Genomic DNA, 14,348 nt, shown 5'->3' on the forward strand with positions numbered 1-14,348 from the left:
CCCAGGCTGGCCCTGCCTGGGGCTCACCAGGTGGGTTCAAAGGGCAGGATAACATCCACGTGGGCAGTTCTGTCACGTCCCGGGAGCACTAGGAAAACACAGCTTGGAGCTGGGAACACGTGTCCTTGCATTGTGGAGCAAAGGTGCCATGGATCCCCTCTGCTCTCACCTTGTCCTTGACATTCCTTCTGTCTCCTCTGTGTCCAGCACAGATGGACATCAAGGGTGTCCAATGTGTGTCCGGAGCTCCAGACACTCAGAAATGCAAGGCTGGATGTCAGAGCAGGAAATTAACTTGCCACGTGGATGAACTGGAGGGAGAAAGTCCATCAGGAACGCTGACAGCTCCAGCAAGATCAACTGGAGCAGTCATCAGAGCTGGAAATCCTGACTCAAAATCCAGCTCCCAGGCAGGGAACAGCTCCAAGAAGGGGGCTCAGGGATGTGGGCTATCTGCTATGGGAGAAGGGGGAACCAGACTGGAGACAAGGGAGCAAGGAGGAGGGAAAAGAGCCTGTGGGAAATTAAGGTTTTTGGGGAAGAGGCAGTTGGGCACGGGATGGGTTTTCCTGAGCCAACTCCAGACTGTCAGGTCTGGCAGGCAGATGGACCACAGGCCCATCTTTTCCCAGGCAGACCCCATGCTCACTTGCTCTCCCACTAGGAAACCAGGGAGGAGGTCCTCGCCAGCCCAGCCTACCTACGCTTAGGATTTCGTGATTGTAAATTTTTTTCTTTTTTTTTTTTTTTTTTTTTTGATAATACTAAAGGCCTGAGTAAATGGCCGCCGCGACGCCACTCTCCAGGGGGCCGCTGCACCACGCTGGGGCGGGGCCGGCGCCACCCTCAGTGAGCGCCACGTGGCCGTGCCACACTCAATATGGCCGCCGCGCCGTGATGGACGTGGCTGCAGACCAATCAGTGTGCGAGGACGGGGGGGCGGGGCGTGCGGTGATAAGCGCGGGGCAGGGTGCGCTGTGCAGCCGCTGCCGCACGGTGGTGCTGTCCGCTGCATATGGACAGGCAGGAACGCGGTGTCCGCCATTATCCCCCACATACCCGCACTCTCCCCGTTCTCTCCGGTGCCTACTTCAGGCCACCAAGGCCCCGCCAGTACCGCGGGTTGTCCAAAAGTTGTTGCCTACGGGAGTCCTCGGTGGGCGGAGCGGGGAGCTGTCTGAAAATTAGAATTCCCGAGAGGCATTGGTGGGCGGAACGCAGAGAGGGAGCGGCGGGACGGGGGGAGCCGAGTGGCAGCGCACCGAGGCACGGAGGGGGACCGCTTTGAGTGACGGACCGCGGCGCCGGATGATGGCGGCGGTGCCGAAGGTACCGGGAATGTGCACGGGGAAGGACAAGGGGACAGAGGGAAAGGGAGGAACAGGAATGGAGGAGTTGCTTTGGGATAGCTGAGGCAGTCCTAGGCCTGCTGCTGGGGGCCTTGATCCGACCCTGGTTTGGTTTCGGAAGGAAGTGTGGGATGGAAATTCCGAGCAGATCTGCCACGCTCTTGTGTTTTAACCATTGCAGGTGCTGTGCTCGGAGAAGGGAGCGTTGCTCAGGCAGGTGTTCACCCTCAGCAGGTGAGAAACTGTTGGGGTTTTTTTTGTTGTTGTTGTTTTTTTGCCAAGTCTTCTAGGAAAGACTGAGCTGGGAGCTGAAAGGTCTGTGGGATGGGAAAAAAGGGGAGTCTTTGAGCTGATGGGATCAGGCCGTGCCTTTGCAAGAGTCTTTGCAAAAGGACATTGGCCACATATTTTTCCATACGTAAAGGAAAGAATTGGTAATTACTATCTTGTTCCTTACAGATTTTTAATCATTATCTTGTTTTCTACAGAGCAGCAATAGCCGGAGAAAACCGTCTGTGTGCTGCAGGTAAGGTCTGTTGTCAATCTAGTTTTGATTCCCTCAAATAAATATTAAACACTTCCCTCACATAAATAATAAACATTTGAGCACTTGTGTTTCCTTTTGTTTTTTTTTTTTTAGCCAATTTTGGACTGGTTAAATTACCAGAGCTCTGCCACTTCCATATGTTTTTTTTCTAACCTTTTCTTCTTTTTTGTCCTGTTCTTGGCTAAGCAAGTGGCACCAGTGGTGGTGTTACGTGATCATAATTTGGGGCTCTCAAAGCACCTGTAGATGTTTGTTTGAGCTGGAAAAATGTTTGCTCTGCTTTCATTTTCAGGTGATGCACTCCTGGGTTGCCACAGATCCTACAGGTCCCGACCTACACATGGAATTGGGAAATTTAAATACCTGCTCCCAAAGGAGGTAGGCAGAAGGAATCCCTCTGTGCTTGCTTTCCCAAGGTACTTTGCTTTCCTGAAGCCTATGGATGCTTCATATCAGAAGGCCAGATTGGATGGGGTTTGGAGAAACCTGGAACAGTGGAAAGTGTGCTTGCCCACAGCAGGGGGTTGGAATGGGATGAGATTTAAGGTTCTTTCCAATCCAAACTCTTCCATGATTCCAATAAGTACCCACTCACCACACTGTAGAAATAGTTCCTTTTGTCCAATATATTCCTGTGGAAGTGAGTGAGTAACTGTTGATGGGTTGATTTGGGAAGAAGAAACTTGGAGGGAAGTTTTTATTAAGGGAGCTTTTTTTTTGTGGGGGTTGGGACTATTTTAACAACTAATGGGAGAAAGTTAGTTTGTTTTGTGAACACACATTTTGAAGGAGGTAATTTGGAATAAAATTAAACCAAAACAGTAACTTTGGAAGGGAGGAGCCTCTTCCTGATGAAGAGTTTAACACCTGAATTATTCCAGAATATTGTGAGCAGGTTTTACTTGCATATAACCTTTTCACATTCCCTGAGATTTAGAAATGGAAAGAGATCCATTTGTGTGGAAGGAGGAAACAACAAGAAGTCAGCTGCCTTTTAGGCAGGAACTGAAACAAACAGCAGGTTTATTTCTACTGGTTTAACTCTTTTTCTTCCTCCTGAAGAAATTAATCACAGCATGAGTGTCTTTTCTGTGTGATGCCATCCAAAAGCTGAACCTTTATTCTCAGATACTTTTATTTTATTATATTTTCTTTTGGAAAACAGGTTCCAAAGAGGAGAAAAGAAAAAGTGCAGATGAAAGAGATCAGTGAAGGCACTGAGTACCAGTATGGAGATATCAACATCCAGATGACTTCCTATGATCTGTGCCTGGTGGAGCATTTTGCTCAGTATGTCCACAGACTCTGCAACCGTCTCTCAATCCAGGTCAATGAGAGGTATGAGGAAATCTGTCCTGGGTTATGACCCCCTGCACATCACAGCACACTCAAATCTCCCTGAGAGATTCCCGTTCGGGTGTAAATCCGAGCCTCTCACCTGCCCTGTGTTCTCTTTTTTTGTAGCTGTACAATTTTGGATGCTTTATTTACATGAGGAAAAGTTGAGTTTTTCAGGCATTGATTTAAGCAGATTCCAAGAAAGAAATAGCTGTTACATCTCCTTCCCCTGAGGATAAGGTTTATAGCCTGTGGGTGCAGAGCCTGGAAATAGCTAACATTTGCTGCTGGTTTTCCTTCGTGGTCTGTGATCCAGGCTCTGCACACCACCCTCGTTTTGCAAACTGGAATGAGCTTGGGAAAACCCTGAAGGTGCTGGGTGAGCTTCCTGCTGCTTCAGTTTAGGAGAAGAAGATGCTTCAGGAGCACCCTAATTCTCCAAAACAGGCGTATTCCAGCAGCCATTCCACTGGTTTTAATGCCTGAGCAATGTCAGGCAGCACCTTGGTGCCTGAAGTGCTCCCAGGCAGCTGCAGGCACTAGGAAAAGCCATGAGCTACCATCAGGGAATAAAAACAGTGGTGACTCTCTAAATGTGAGGTTTTCACTTGTACCCTCTGGGGCTGTACGTGGTTCAGTGTGTAGAGAAAGAAAGAAAGAAAGGATTTGCCCTTCAGACTGGAAATTTAAGGGAAGAGGCAGGCAGTAGGATGGAGCTTGGATGTAGCTGTGGGAATGAGGATGAGGAGGCTGATCCAGTCACAGTCTCATTAAATCTGAGGTGTAAACAATATATTTGGAGTAGTGCATTGCAGCAGCACGTTTTAGCTCTGTCCCAAAAGACAGAACAAATCAGAACTGTTGCTTTTCTTGAACTATGAATAAGTTAAAAGTTCTCAGGCTGGTGTGTTTGGAGCTAATCCAGGTTTTTGCAGGCAGCAGTGCTGCAGAGCTTCCTCCTTATCTCCTTCCAGCAAAACACCCGGCCTCTGCCAGTGCCTGATTTGCAAGATACATCCTTTGCATAATTCATTTCCCATAAAAACTTAATCTCCTTCCCCATTCTCTGCTGTGGAGGTTGTTTCATCCCTATAAAGTGGTGCCGATATTCTACCTGTCCTAAGCACTGCCCTCTGGCTCCTGCAGCTACGCCATGCCCACCAAAACCAACGAGGTGCTGTTCCTGGAAGAGAGGGGATCCAAAATGCAGCTGGATGCAGTCCTTACCACCCACCAGAGGGTTGTTCAGGTAGGAGCTGGGATTTGCAGCCAGTGCTGCAGCACTGTGTATCACAGGCTCCCCAAACTCCTCAAACATTTAACAGATGGAAGGCATCATTTGGGCATAAATGGAAGCAAAAAGTCTAATTATCTTTTCTGCTGAGTATTGCTCCTAAACTGGAAGCCCAGGAGGATTTTCTGGCTCTCTGTTTGAGGCAAAAGATTTATTATCTATTTTTTGCTGAGTAATGGATATGAAAGATAGAAAAGTCATGTCTGGGGATGGGTGACTGGAGAAACAGCGTTAGATGGGATATTGGGAAGGAATTGTTCCCTGGGAGATTGGGCAGGCCCTGGCACAGGGTGCCCAGAGAAGCTGTGGCTGCCTCTGGGTCTCTGACAGTGCCCAAGGCTAGGTTGGACAGGGCTTGGAGCAACCTGGGATAGTGGAGGGGATCTCTGCCCATGTCAGGGGTGGGACTGGATAATCTTTAAGGTCCCTTCCAACCCAGAGTGTCCCGGGATTGTTCTTGTGCAGCTCTGTCATTTCTGCTTTCAGATACGTGGTTTGAGTTCGACGTTTGCTCCCATACTGCTGGAAATCATTCAGAGTAACCAGCCTGAGGGGGTCCATCTGTTGATGAAACAGGTATGGTTACATTTCCCAATGTTTTCTTTCCCTTTGGAAGCAGGGAAAGGGTTTGTGTGATCCTGATTTGTGGTGCTTTTCCCTTCCTCCACAGCACACAGAAGCCGATTTCAAGAGCCGACTGAAGTCTCGACCAGAGCTGGAAGAGCTGCTGGCAGAGATGTCCTGAGGTGAGGAGCAATGTGCCATCCGTGGGCTGTTCCAGCCTCCAGAGGGTGCTTCCATGAGCTCAGTACTGATAACTCAGTGAATTGGAAGGAATTCCTGCTGCTGGCAACCAGCTTGTCTCAATAAAAGTAAATAATGTGTTTGTATCTGACTGGTTTGTACTGGGAGCAAAGGTGCCACAATGGAATGTGGGTTTACCTTCACTTTTTTTTTTTAATTCCTGCCTATTTTGCTTTTGATAGGTGGGAATTTCTGCAGAAATCTCTGTGCATGAGTAATGTTGTACTGCAACAATCCCAGGAATTGTTATAACCAAATTTGATTGGATGCCAAGAGAAACTCTTTCAGATACGGGTTTGTTTGGAGGCTTTTTCTCCCCCTTTCTAAGGACCAGCTCGTGAAAAAGAGGGAAAATGAATTTACACTCTCTCCCAAACTGGGGCTGTCCAGGTGTTGCTTATGCTTCCATGCCCAACATACTTTCCTGGCAAAAGCCATGCAAAAAACCAATTTTATTATCTTTCTCAAGGCTTATTTACCAGCACATGATGGTCAGATGAGACTCCCTTTTTCTCCCATTGCTAATTTTTCTGTGGCTTCCCAGGAGATAAATCCCATCCTGTAGGACATGAGATAAGCACTGCTGGAAAAAGCCTTAGGATGGCACAGAGGACACGGAGTAAAAATCCATAGCAGGGCTGTTCTGGAGGTAAGACCCAGCCTGAGTGCTGTGTGTGTTCCTGGGTTTGGGACGTTTTGGGCTGGATATCCACAAGCACAGAATCATTTTGGTTGGCAAAGACCTCTGAAATCATTGAGTCCAAGCTGTGCCCAATCCCCACTTTGTCACCAGCCTAGAGGACTGAGTGCCATGTCCAGTTCTCGGAACCTCCAGGGATGGGGACTCCCTAGGCAGTCCCTCCCAATGCTTAAAACCCCTTGCCATTAAGACATTCTTCCTGGTGTCCAACCTGAACCTACCGTGGCACAGCTTGACGCCGCACCCTCCAAACCAGCCACCCCCTCCAACTTGAAGTTATCCCAGTGGCACAGATGAAGCCGAGGGATGACAAATTCCAGATTTAATTTCCCAACAATTCCACGAGCAGTCGTATAGAAATAAACCCAACAGGGGAGCAGTCCGGGCGGTGTCAGTCCGTGGGCTGGGCTGGGCTCGGCCCTCGCTGCTGCTGCTGCTGCTGCCGCCGGGCCATGCAGGCTCCGAAGGCGCGGACCTGTTCCTGGCAGTGCCGCCAGTCCTGCCGCTCCGCCATGCACTCCTGCAGCTGCCGGTGCTGCTCCAGGCAGCCGGTCCGCGCGATCATGGCATCCAGGGGATCCTCGCCCTCCTCGGCCTCGCCCTGCTGTGCCGCCGCGCGGCTCCAGGCGTGCCCGGCCTTCGCCATGGGGAGCTGGGCACGAGAGAGGTGCCGGGGTCCTTTGGGGGCACCCGGAGCCCTCCGCACCCTCCCCGTGCCCCTTATCCCAGCACCCTCCTCGATCCCCATCCCTCACCTCCCCAGGGTGCCCAATGCCCCATGGCTATCCAACACCCTCCTCAACCCCCTCCCAAAGGTGCCCAATTCCCCATGGATGTCCAACACCCTCCGCGATTCCCTTCCCACTGCACTCATGGGTGTCCCCCCGCTTCCCCAGTAGACAGCCCCCGTACCAGAGCAGCGCGGCCCCTTTAATGCGGGAGCGCGGCACGGCACTTCCGGGACGTGGCACGGCAGGGGCGGGGCTCGTTGATTGACAGGTTGGGCCTCTTCCGCTCTCGCGGGGGTTGACGGGAAGTAAGGAGGCGGAAGTGTGTGCAGTTACCTCGGCAAAGATGGCGGCGACGCTGCGGATCCAGAGCGACTGGAGCCGTGCGTTGAGGTAGGAACAGAACAGTCCTTTTCTTTGTCTCTGTCCTTGTCCCGTTCCCTGCCCCGCTCACGGCCGCTTCTTCTCTCTGCAGCAGGGACGAGGGCGAGGCCTGGCTGAGCTGCCGCAGCCCCGGTGAGTGGCCTGAAGCGGCCTGGAGGGAGCCGTGGGGATGAGAGGGGATCGGGGCGGATCGAGAGGGGTCTGGGGGTGAAGGGTGTTTAAGGAGCCTGTGGGAGCAGAAAGAGGGGCGTATGGTTGGGGGACTCTGTGGGATAGGAGCTGGTGGGGGGGTGCCCCGTGTGTTAGAAGGGAACGGGGCTGCCGGGGTGCCCCGTGGTTCAAACGGGGGTGCGAGTCTCTCGGTTTAAAAGGGATTGGGGTGGTTTTGGGATTCCTGTGGTCTTCAAGGGGATGGGGTCATTTGGGGACCCTGGGGGGGTTAGGAGGGGATGGGGATGTTTGAGTTCCTTGTGGGTAAGAAGGAGGTGAGGGTGGTTGGAGTCCGTCTGAGTTGGGAGGGGACAAGGACAAGATGTGGGGTCCCTGTGGGTGTCGGGGCTCTGGGCTGTGAGGGTGTTGGAGCTGACGGCTGCTGTCCCCTAGGGAAGCCCACCTTGTATGGCAGCGTCACCCGGCGCGGGCTCAGCTCCGACGGCGTCCCAGACATCGTGGCCTCTGAGGGATTCGTGGTCGGGGAAGTCACCAAGGTGCCAGGGCTGGGGGAAGAGCGGTTGGTCACCACCTCCCATGCACAAAGGGGACTGCTCTGACAGCCTGAGCTGTCATCCTGCACAATCCTGTCCCACTATCCCAAGTCTCCCACTGTGCAGAGCCCTGGAGGTGGTCCCTACCACCTCACAGGGCCGTGGCTGGCCAGGCTGGAGCAGCCATTCCTTCCCACCTGCATCCTGAGCAGATGAGCCCCACACTGACCCTCCCATCAATTTTCAGGCCCTGGGATCCCACATCGGGGTCCAGACCACAGTTCTATCTCAGCAACTTCTGTTTCTAATTGCCTTGTTTCTTTGTTTCCTCTTCTAGAAAAGCATTCTCATTTCCTGTCCTCATGAAAATGTGTCCACAAAGTTCCTGGCTCCATACACAAGTTTTTCTAGGATTCATCAGAAAAGTGTGAGTAGACTTATGAGGTGGGAATCTCTGGGTGTGATTGGCAACTCTCACATCCCTGTCTGTGGTGTCCTTGCAGTGAGGGGTTGGAATGGAGATGGAACTGAGATCTTGTGTTCTAGGAATGGTTTTTAACCCTGGACCACATGCCACTCACTCTTTCCGCCCTCCTCCTGCAGTGGGATGGAAAGGGTGATTGGAGGCACAAAGAACCAAGCTCAGGGTTGAGATAAGAATTTCCTGAGAACAGCAATGGAATAAGAAAAGAAACAGTAACAGCAATGTTAATTAACAAAATGTACAGGACAGGGAAGAGATCAGCTTACCACAAGCTTACCAAAACCTGTGCCACCAAGTGTACATGCATACATTTGCAGACATTGTGAGATACTTCAGACATACACAACGAAATGTAACACATTCAAGTAATTCCATCCACATTACATGAGCCCCTTTCCCAGCTCCCTCAGTTGCTCCTGGGGCTCCAAGCCCTTCCCCAGCTCTGTTCCCTTCTCTGGACATGCTCCAGCCCCTCCATATCCTTTTTCTGAGGGGCCCCAAGTTTGTATAAAGAACTAGTTTTGGTTCAGTGTTTCAGCAAATTTAGGCTGTGAATTTGGCTTCATAAATATCTGAACTGTGTCTTGTGGGCTTGTGAGTCGAGCCACTTACCATGAACTGTTTTCTTATTTCTCATCTGTTTACAGGACTGTTAGAAAAGTCCAGATTTCTCTTCCACCTGGGATAAACCTGGAATACAACTGCTGCTTGTGCAGGCTTCTGCCTCACCATTTCTTTTACTCCTTGTCTTGCAGAGTCACAGGCAGAGAATGTACTTAGCAGCTCTCTGTACAGAATTAGGCTCTTGAGCAGGAATCTTTATATACAGAATTATATAAAGCTAATTCTTGGTGCTTTCACCTTCCTGCAGATTACCTGCCTTGATATTTCCAGTGGTGGAGGACTTGGAGTGTCTACCAGCACAGATGGGACCATGAAAATATGGCAGGCTGCAAATGGAGAAATAAGAGTAAGAGCATCTGGCTTGAATGTTTGGGGTTGTCTGTGATGTTCCTGAAGGCCATGACTTTGGTCAGCCTGTCCACACCCTGTGAAGAATCTGACTTTTTAACAAAAAGCTATTTGAAATTGGGGATCTTGGAGGCTTTAAGTCGTATCTGTTGGAAAAGGTGGCTCCTCCCAAGGCAGATATTGCTCAGAGAGGTACTCAGGAATAACAGGTCACAAACAGCCCCTATTCTGCATGGTAAAAGTACTGAATTTCTTATAAAAGAGAGAAGAGGGGAGGAAAAAAAGATTTTAGTGCTGGTTTAGCTATATCCTGACTTGTGGCCTTCCCAGTAAAGGGGGAAAGCTCCTTCTTGTGGGGCTTGACCTGTCAGCTCAGTTTGGCAGAGGATAAAGACATTTAACCTGTAATCAGAAGCAAATGAAGTATCTTTTGCTATGCAATTAGCTGCTCAAATGGTAGAGGGAGGCCCAAAGTCACCTCTCTGACTGCCCCAAATTCAGACCAGTCCACTGCAATGGACTGCAGATGCAATGGTCTGCAATGCAGACCCAGAAGATGTGAGTTTAATCCTTTGGCCATGTGAGAATGACCAAGTTTTCCAGTGTCATAACTCAGCAAATGCTCAGCACGAGGATGATGACAATGGAACTAGCATGTAGTTCTTTGTTTTTCCAGAGACTTTTGGAAGGCCATGTGTATGATGTGAATTGTTGCAGGTTTTTCCCATCGGGCCTTGTCGTTCTGAGTGGGGGAATGGATGCCCAGCTAAAGATCTGGTCAGCAGAAGATGCCAGCTGTGTAGTAACATTTAAAGGTCACAAAGCAGGTATAGAGCCCTTAAAATGCTTCATTTGCTGTCTGTGTACTTGCCTTGCACTCCAGAGCTGATGTCCAGTCGCCAGCCTGCTGCACTCTGTGTTTGATGTCTGCAATGTGGCATCAGATGCCCCAAACACTACCCCAAATTCTCTCTTCCCTGAGCTACCAATTGCTGTGTCCAGGCTCTGGTTTTCACTGTCCTATGAGGTGCTGGGCTTGATTGAAAGGTTAATAAACCCCATGTCTGGATGCCCTAAACTTGATTAACTCAAAAACCCATCTTGTGCTGAACCTGCCATTGTTCTTACATGATTTGGGGATTGGAACTTGATCTTCAAGGTCCCTTCCCACCCAAGCCATTCTATAATCTATTTGTGTGCACTGAAAATGCTTTTGCAGTGATGTCCCCTAACCAAACCAGGTGGTATGGCAGAACCTTGGTCAGAGTAGTGCTGCCAATCACTCTTGAGGTGACTTTAGTCACTGCTTATTCCTCCAGCCCAAACTGCTGCAGTCTGTTTGCTTGGCTTATCCTGTCCTTTGAGCTTCTGTAGCCAATTAAATCTTCTGTTCTCTGCTAAGAAAACCACTGTCATTTTTCAGATCCAGGTTTGACAGCACACAGTAAAATAAAGTAGTTAAGGGATTTTAGTGTCAGCAGACACTGCTCTTTGGATGTTGCTGTAGCTGTATAATAGGGATACTGCTTTTAGGATTATCCAGGGGTGCACATAGGAACGTTTAAAAATGCCAGGCTCTTTTCTGCTCAAATTAGAGGTTAATTTCGTGTGGCACCACCTCGGGCTGAGGTGAGGTGTTGCTGATCATTTGATTGATGATATCTTCCCTTTGTGCCAGATGGTGGTTCTTCTCTGTGAGGTTTTCTGGGAGCTGCTGCCTTCCACAGGCACCTTTTTCTAGAAGCAGAACTTGTCTATGTGTGACTGCTGTCACTGGGGACAGTGTCCTGGAGCCAGTAGTCGAGGTCAGCTTGGGAAATTAGGTGCTTTGTGTGTCTATATGAACACAGTCTTTGGTTTCCTGCAGGTATTTTGGACACTGCCATAGTGGATCGGGGAAGAAATGTCCTGTCCTGCTCCCGGGATGGCACTGCCCGTCTCTGGGACTGTGGGAAATCTGCCTGCCTGGGCATCATTGCTGACTGTGGCTCTCCCATCAATGGCATCGCCGTGGGCACTGCTGACAACTCCCTGAACCTGGGCACGCCCGAGAAACCTCCCAGTAAGGGCCTTTCCCTTAAAATCCCCCTTCAGTTCCCTGTCCCAAACTGCTTCCGTTTGTCACCAGTCATGCCAAGTGTCTGGAATGCTGCTCCATGTCCTTGTATCACCTTGGGAAGGGAACAGAGCACTCCAGTCCCGGGTGGAATTCAGCCCTATCATGTAGTTTGAGTGATGAGCTCTGCTTGGTTACTGGCTTTCCTGGTGTCTTGGGATCTGGAGGAATCTTGGCACAATTGAGCTGGGGTGATTCAAGCTGTTTGGTTCTGACCCCACTAAGATTTGTTGTGTAGCTACTGCTGGAATTACCTGTTGTCCTTCTGCCAGGTGAACGTGAGGTCGGGACAGAAGGGAAAATCCTGCTGCTGGCTCGAGAGGACAAGAAGCTTCAAGGAGTGGGACTGCAGAGCAGGCAGCCAGTAAGGATCTGGGACTGTCAGAACACTGGGATGGGAAATTGGGCCAGGTTAAACCTGAACTGGAGGAGAGGCCAAAGCCTGGTGCAATAAAGGGATACTCTCTCCTTCCTTCTGGACAGATTTTTATGTGAGGAGTAAGAATTGCTCAGGATTTAACTTGGGAACAGGGAAAACAGTATTTAAAATTAAACAGTGGCAGCTTTACTGTCTTCTAAATAAATGACTGCTTCCCTTTTGTGGGTGTCCCCCAATGTCTGACACTTGGTTTGTTCCCAAATCCTCAGGTGTTCCTCTTTGTTGGATCTGATGCCTTTAACTGCTGCACGTTCTTATCGAGCACCTACATTCTGGCAGGGACTCAGGATGGGAACATCTACCAGCTGGATGTGAGAAACACAAAGTGAGTGAGGGAGTGCCTGGGGCAACCAACCAGTGTTTTGGTTGGAAAAGAGAGTCAGGCAGAGGGTGCTGCCAGGCAGTGCCATTTCCAATCCACTTGCATTATGTTGATGTCCTGTGTGTATTGTTGTATAAACATTTGTATTATTTTATATTTATATCATCTGTGTGCACATATGTGGAGATAAATTCGTCAGAAAACTTCTTAACATCAATATTCCCCCCTCCCACACAGTCCATTTTTTCCCCTCATGTGAGTGTCTTTGTAGGATCCTGACATGTACCCTGATCCTCATTCCAGCATAGGACTGGAAGTAGCTGTGGGGTTTTACTGCTGTTCCCTGCTAACTCGGTGTGTAGGAAAGAATCATGGAATGGTTTGGGTTGGAAGGGACCTTAAAGCCCATCTAGTTCCACCCCTTCCCACAGGCAGGGACACCTTCCAGTGTCCCAGGGTGCTCCCAAACTCGTCTAGCCTGGCCTTGGACACTTCCAGGGATCCAGGTGCAGCCCTAGCTTCCCTGAACAACAGTCCTCATCCCTTGTTTCTGCTCCTTTTCCTAGTGCACCAATCCAGGTGATCCATAGATCAGGAGCACCAGTGCTTTCCCTGCTCCCATACCGAGATGGATTTATTGCCAGCCAAGGTAATGCCAGAGCTGTTTTGTGGCTGTAGAAATCCTATAATCAAGTCAAGGAGCCTTGTGCTCTTTGGGCATTGTCCTCTTGCCCCTTTGCTTTGGGATTTCCACCCTCCACATCCCTCATATCCCTCCAAAACGGGGCCTCCAAGGCACGTCTCACCCACTGGAGCCCTTTCCTGATAGAATTTCTGTTTGTAATCAAGAGCATGGCTCGTTTCACTAATTGGCTGCTGTGCCTTCCTTGCAGGGGATGGCACCTGCTTTGTTGTTCAGCAAGACCTGGGTTATGTCCTGGATCTCACTGAGGCTGACTGCGACCCTGTGTACAAGGTAAGACACATGGGGGATCCCTGAGGAGAAAGTGGGCAGGGAAAGCTGATGCCAGGCAGGAGGCAGCTGCCTTCACCTCAGGTGTTTTACCTCGGCAGCTTCCTTCACACAGTTGACTTTTGAGCTTATTTTTGTTTTTCCTACATGAATAATCCTGATATTTTGCACAAACAAATCCTCTGCAGCATTCCCTGGCTTTATCTCTGTTGTGCAGGGGCTGACTGGAATGATGGAGTTGGAGCAGCTCTGACAGAGCTGTGTTCCTATAAAAAGCTTGGATAAAGGGTGTTGGGAGAATCCTGAGGGTGAAAGCAATGGTGCTTCCTGACCCATCTCGTTCCCTGGGGATTTGGGGCCAGGAATGGGGTCTTGCTGTGTGTTCCAGCCATCCCACTGTGCTTGAACAGATCAGAGAGTGCAGCCTGGACTCTTAGCCTGGAAATGGGCCCTTTTTTTAACCTGTCCTAGTGCCACAGTCCAGTTCTTGATTTCCCACCCAACACAGTCCCTCAGATGAACATGCAGGGCTGGATTGAGGTTTGACCTGCACAACTCCAACCCTTGTGGGAAGACACATCTGCTCCCTAAACTCTGGTGAAAGCTGGAACTGTCCTTTAAAACCTGCTAGTGCTGTTCCACGAGGATTTCCCTGTGTGAAAGTCCAGAAGGAAAGCTCATCTCTGAGGATTTCACTGGGAACAGTGACTTGGAAAAAACTTTGTGTAAACACTGCTTATTTTCCTTCTTCAGGTGGCTTCTTGGGAGAAGGAAATTTACACGTGCTGCAGAGATGGGATAGTGAGGAGATACCAACTTTCTGACCTTTAAGTGTTCGAAGGGGCCAAATAAAGGAAAAGTGTGATAGAAAGGCTCTTCCAAGCTGATTTTCCTGGGATGTGTGTGTACTAGTGTGAGGTTGTTGTGATGACCAGGCTCCATACACAGTGTTTTTCTAACAGCTCATATTTTTTTCCTACTACACAACTGGGATCAATTTTTAATGTAGAAATGATCTTGTGTTACAATGATGTTGTGCTTGCATTTCCAGAGCTGAAACAATGCTGTTTGTAGTGGGGAGAAATAAATAAATAAATGAAGGGGGAGAGGGGGTGTAGTGCAAGTGGCTGTCACAGTCTGGAGTGAAATAAACCTCTGCTTTGATAACACCTGTGTTCATGCATGTTTTTCCAT

The 14,348-nt window shown here is 49.7% G+C and overlaps 3 protein-coding genes across 3 annotated transcripts; 2 read left to right on the forward strand and 1 right to left on the reverse strand.

Moving 5' to 3' along the window:
• The first annotated feature begins 998 nt into the window (after nucleotides 1-998).
• On the forward strand, nucleotides 999-5,418 carry MRPL48 (mitochondrial ribosomal protein L48). The gene is made up of 8 exons (XM_014888739.2): nucleotides 999-1,329; nucleotides 1,531-1,583; nucleotides 1,838-1,875; nucleotides 2,189-2,274; nucleotides 3,062-3,234; nucleotides 4,381-4,483; nucleotides 5,015-5,104; nucleotides 5,199-5,418. The coding sequence occupies exons 1-8, from the start codon at nucleotides 1,309-1,311 to the stop codon at nucleotides 5,271-5,273; spliced, it is 639 nt and encodes a 212-aa protein (XP_014744225.1). The 5' UTR covers nucleotides 999-1,308; the 3' UTR covers nucleotides 5,274-5,418.
• A 921-nt stretch (nucleotides 5,419-6,339) lies between these two features.
• On the reverse strand, nucleotides 6,340-7,030 carry COA4 (cytochrome c oxidase assembly factor 4 homolog). Its single transcript, XM_088158786.1, has 2 exons — nucleotides 6,945-7,030; nucleotides 6,340-6,684 (listed from the first exon to the last, which is right to left on the reverse strand). The coding sequence occupies exon 2, from the start codon at nucleotides 6,676-6,678 to the stop codon at nucleotides 6,424-6,426; it is 255 nt and encodes an 84-aa protein (XP_088014912.1). The 5' UTR covers nucleotides 6,679-6,684; nucleotides 6,945-7,030; the 3' UTR covers nucleotides 6,340-6,423.
• Nucleotides 7,031-7,039: 9 nt separating this feature from the next.
• PAAF1 (proteasomal ATPase associated factor 1) lies at nucleotides 7,040-14,321 on the forward strand. The gene is made up of 12 exons (XM_014888737.2): nucleotides 7,040-7,153; nucleotides 7,236-7,276; nucleotides 7,748-7,851; nucleotides 8,186-8,275; nucleotides 9,204-9,302; nucleotides 9,981-10,131; nucleotides 11,172-11,366; nucleotides 11,693-11,784; nucleotides 12,069-12,184; nucleotides 12,748-12,830; nucleotides 13,075-13,157; nucleotides 13,908-14,321. The coding sequence occupies exons 1-12, from the start codon at nucleotides 7,107-7,109 to the stop codon at nucleotides 13,983-13,985; spliced, it is 1,179 nt and encodes a 392-aa protein (XP_014744223.2). The 5' UTR covers nucleotides 7,040-7,106; the 3' UTR covers nucleotides 13,986-14,321.
• The last annotated feature ends 27 nt before the right edge of the window (nucleotides 14,322-14,348 follow it).

Source organism: Sturnus vulgaris, chromosome 2 (assembly GCF_052056855.1).
Source record: "Sturnus vulgaris isolate bStuVul1 chromosome 2, bStuVul1.hap1, whole genome shotgun sequence".
NCBI classification, from domain to species: domain Eukaryota; kingdom Metazoa; phylum Chordata; class Aves; order Passeriformes; family Sturnidae; genus Sturnus; species Sturnus vulgaris.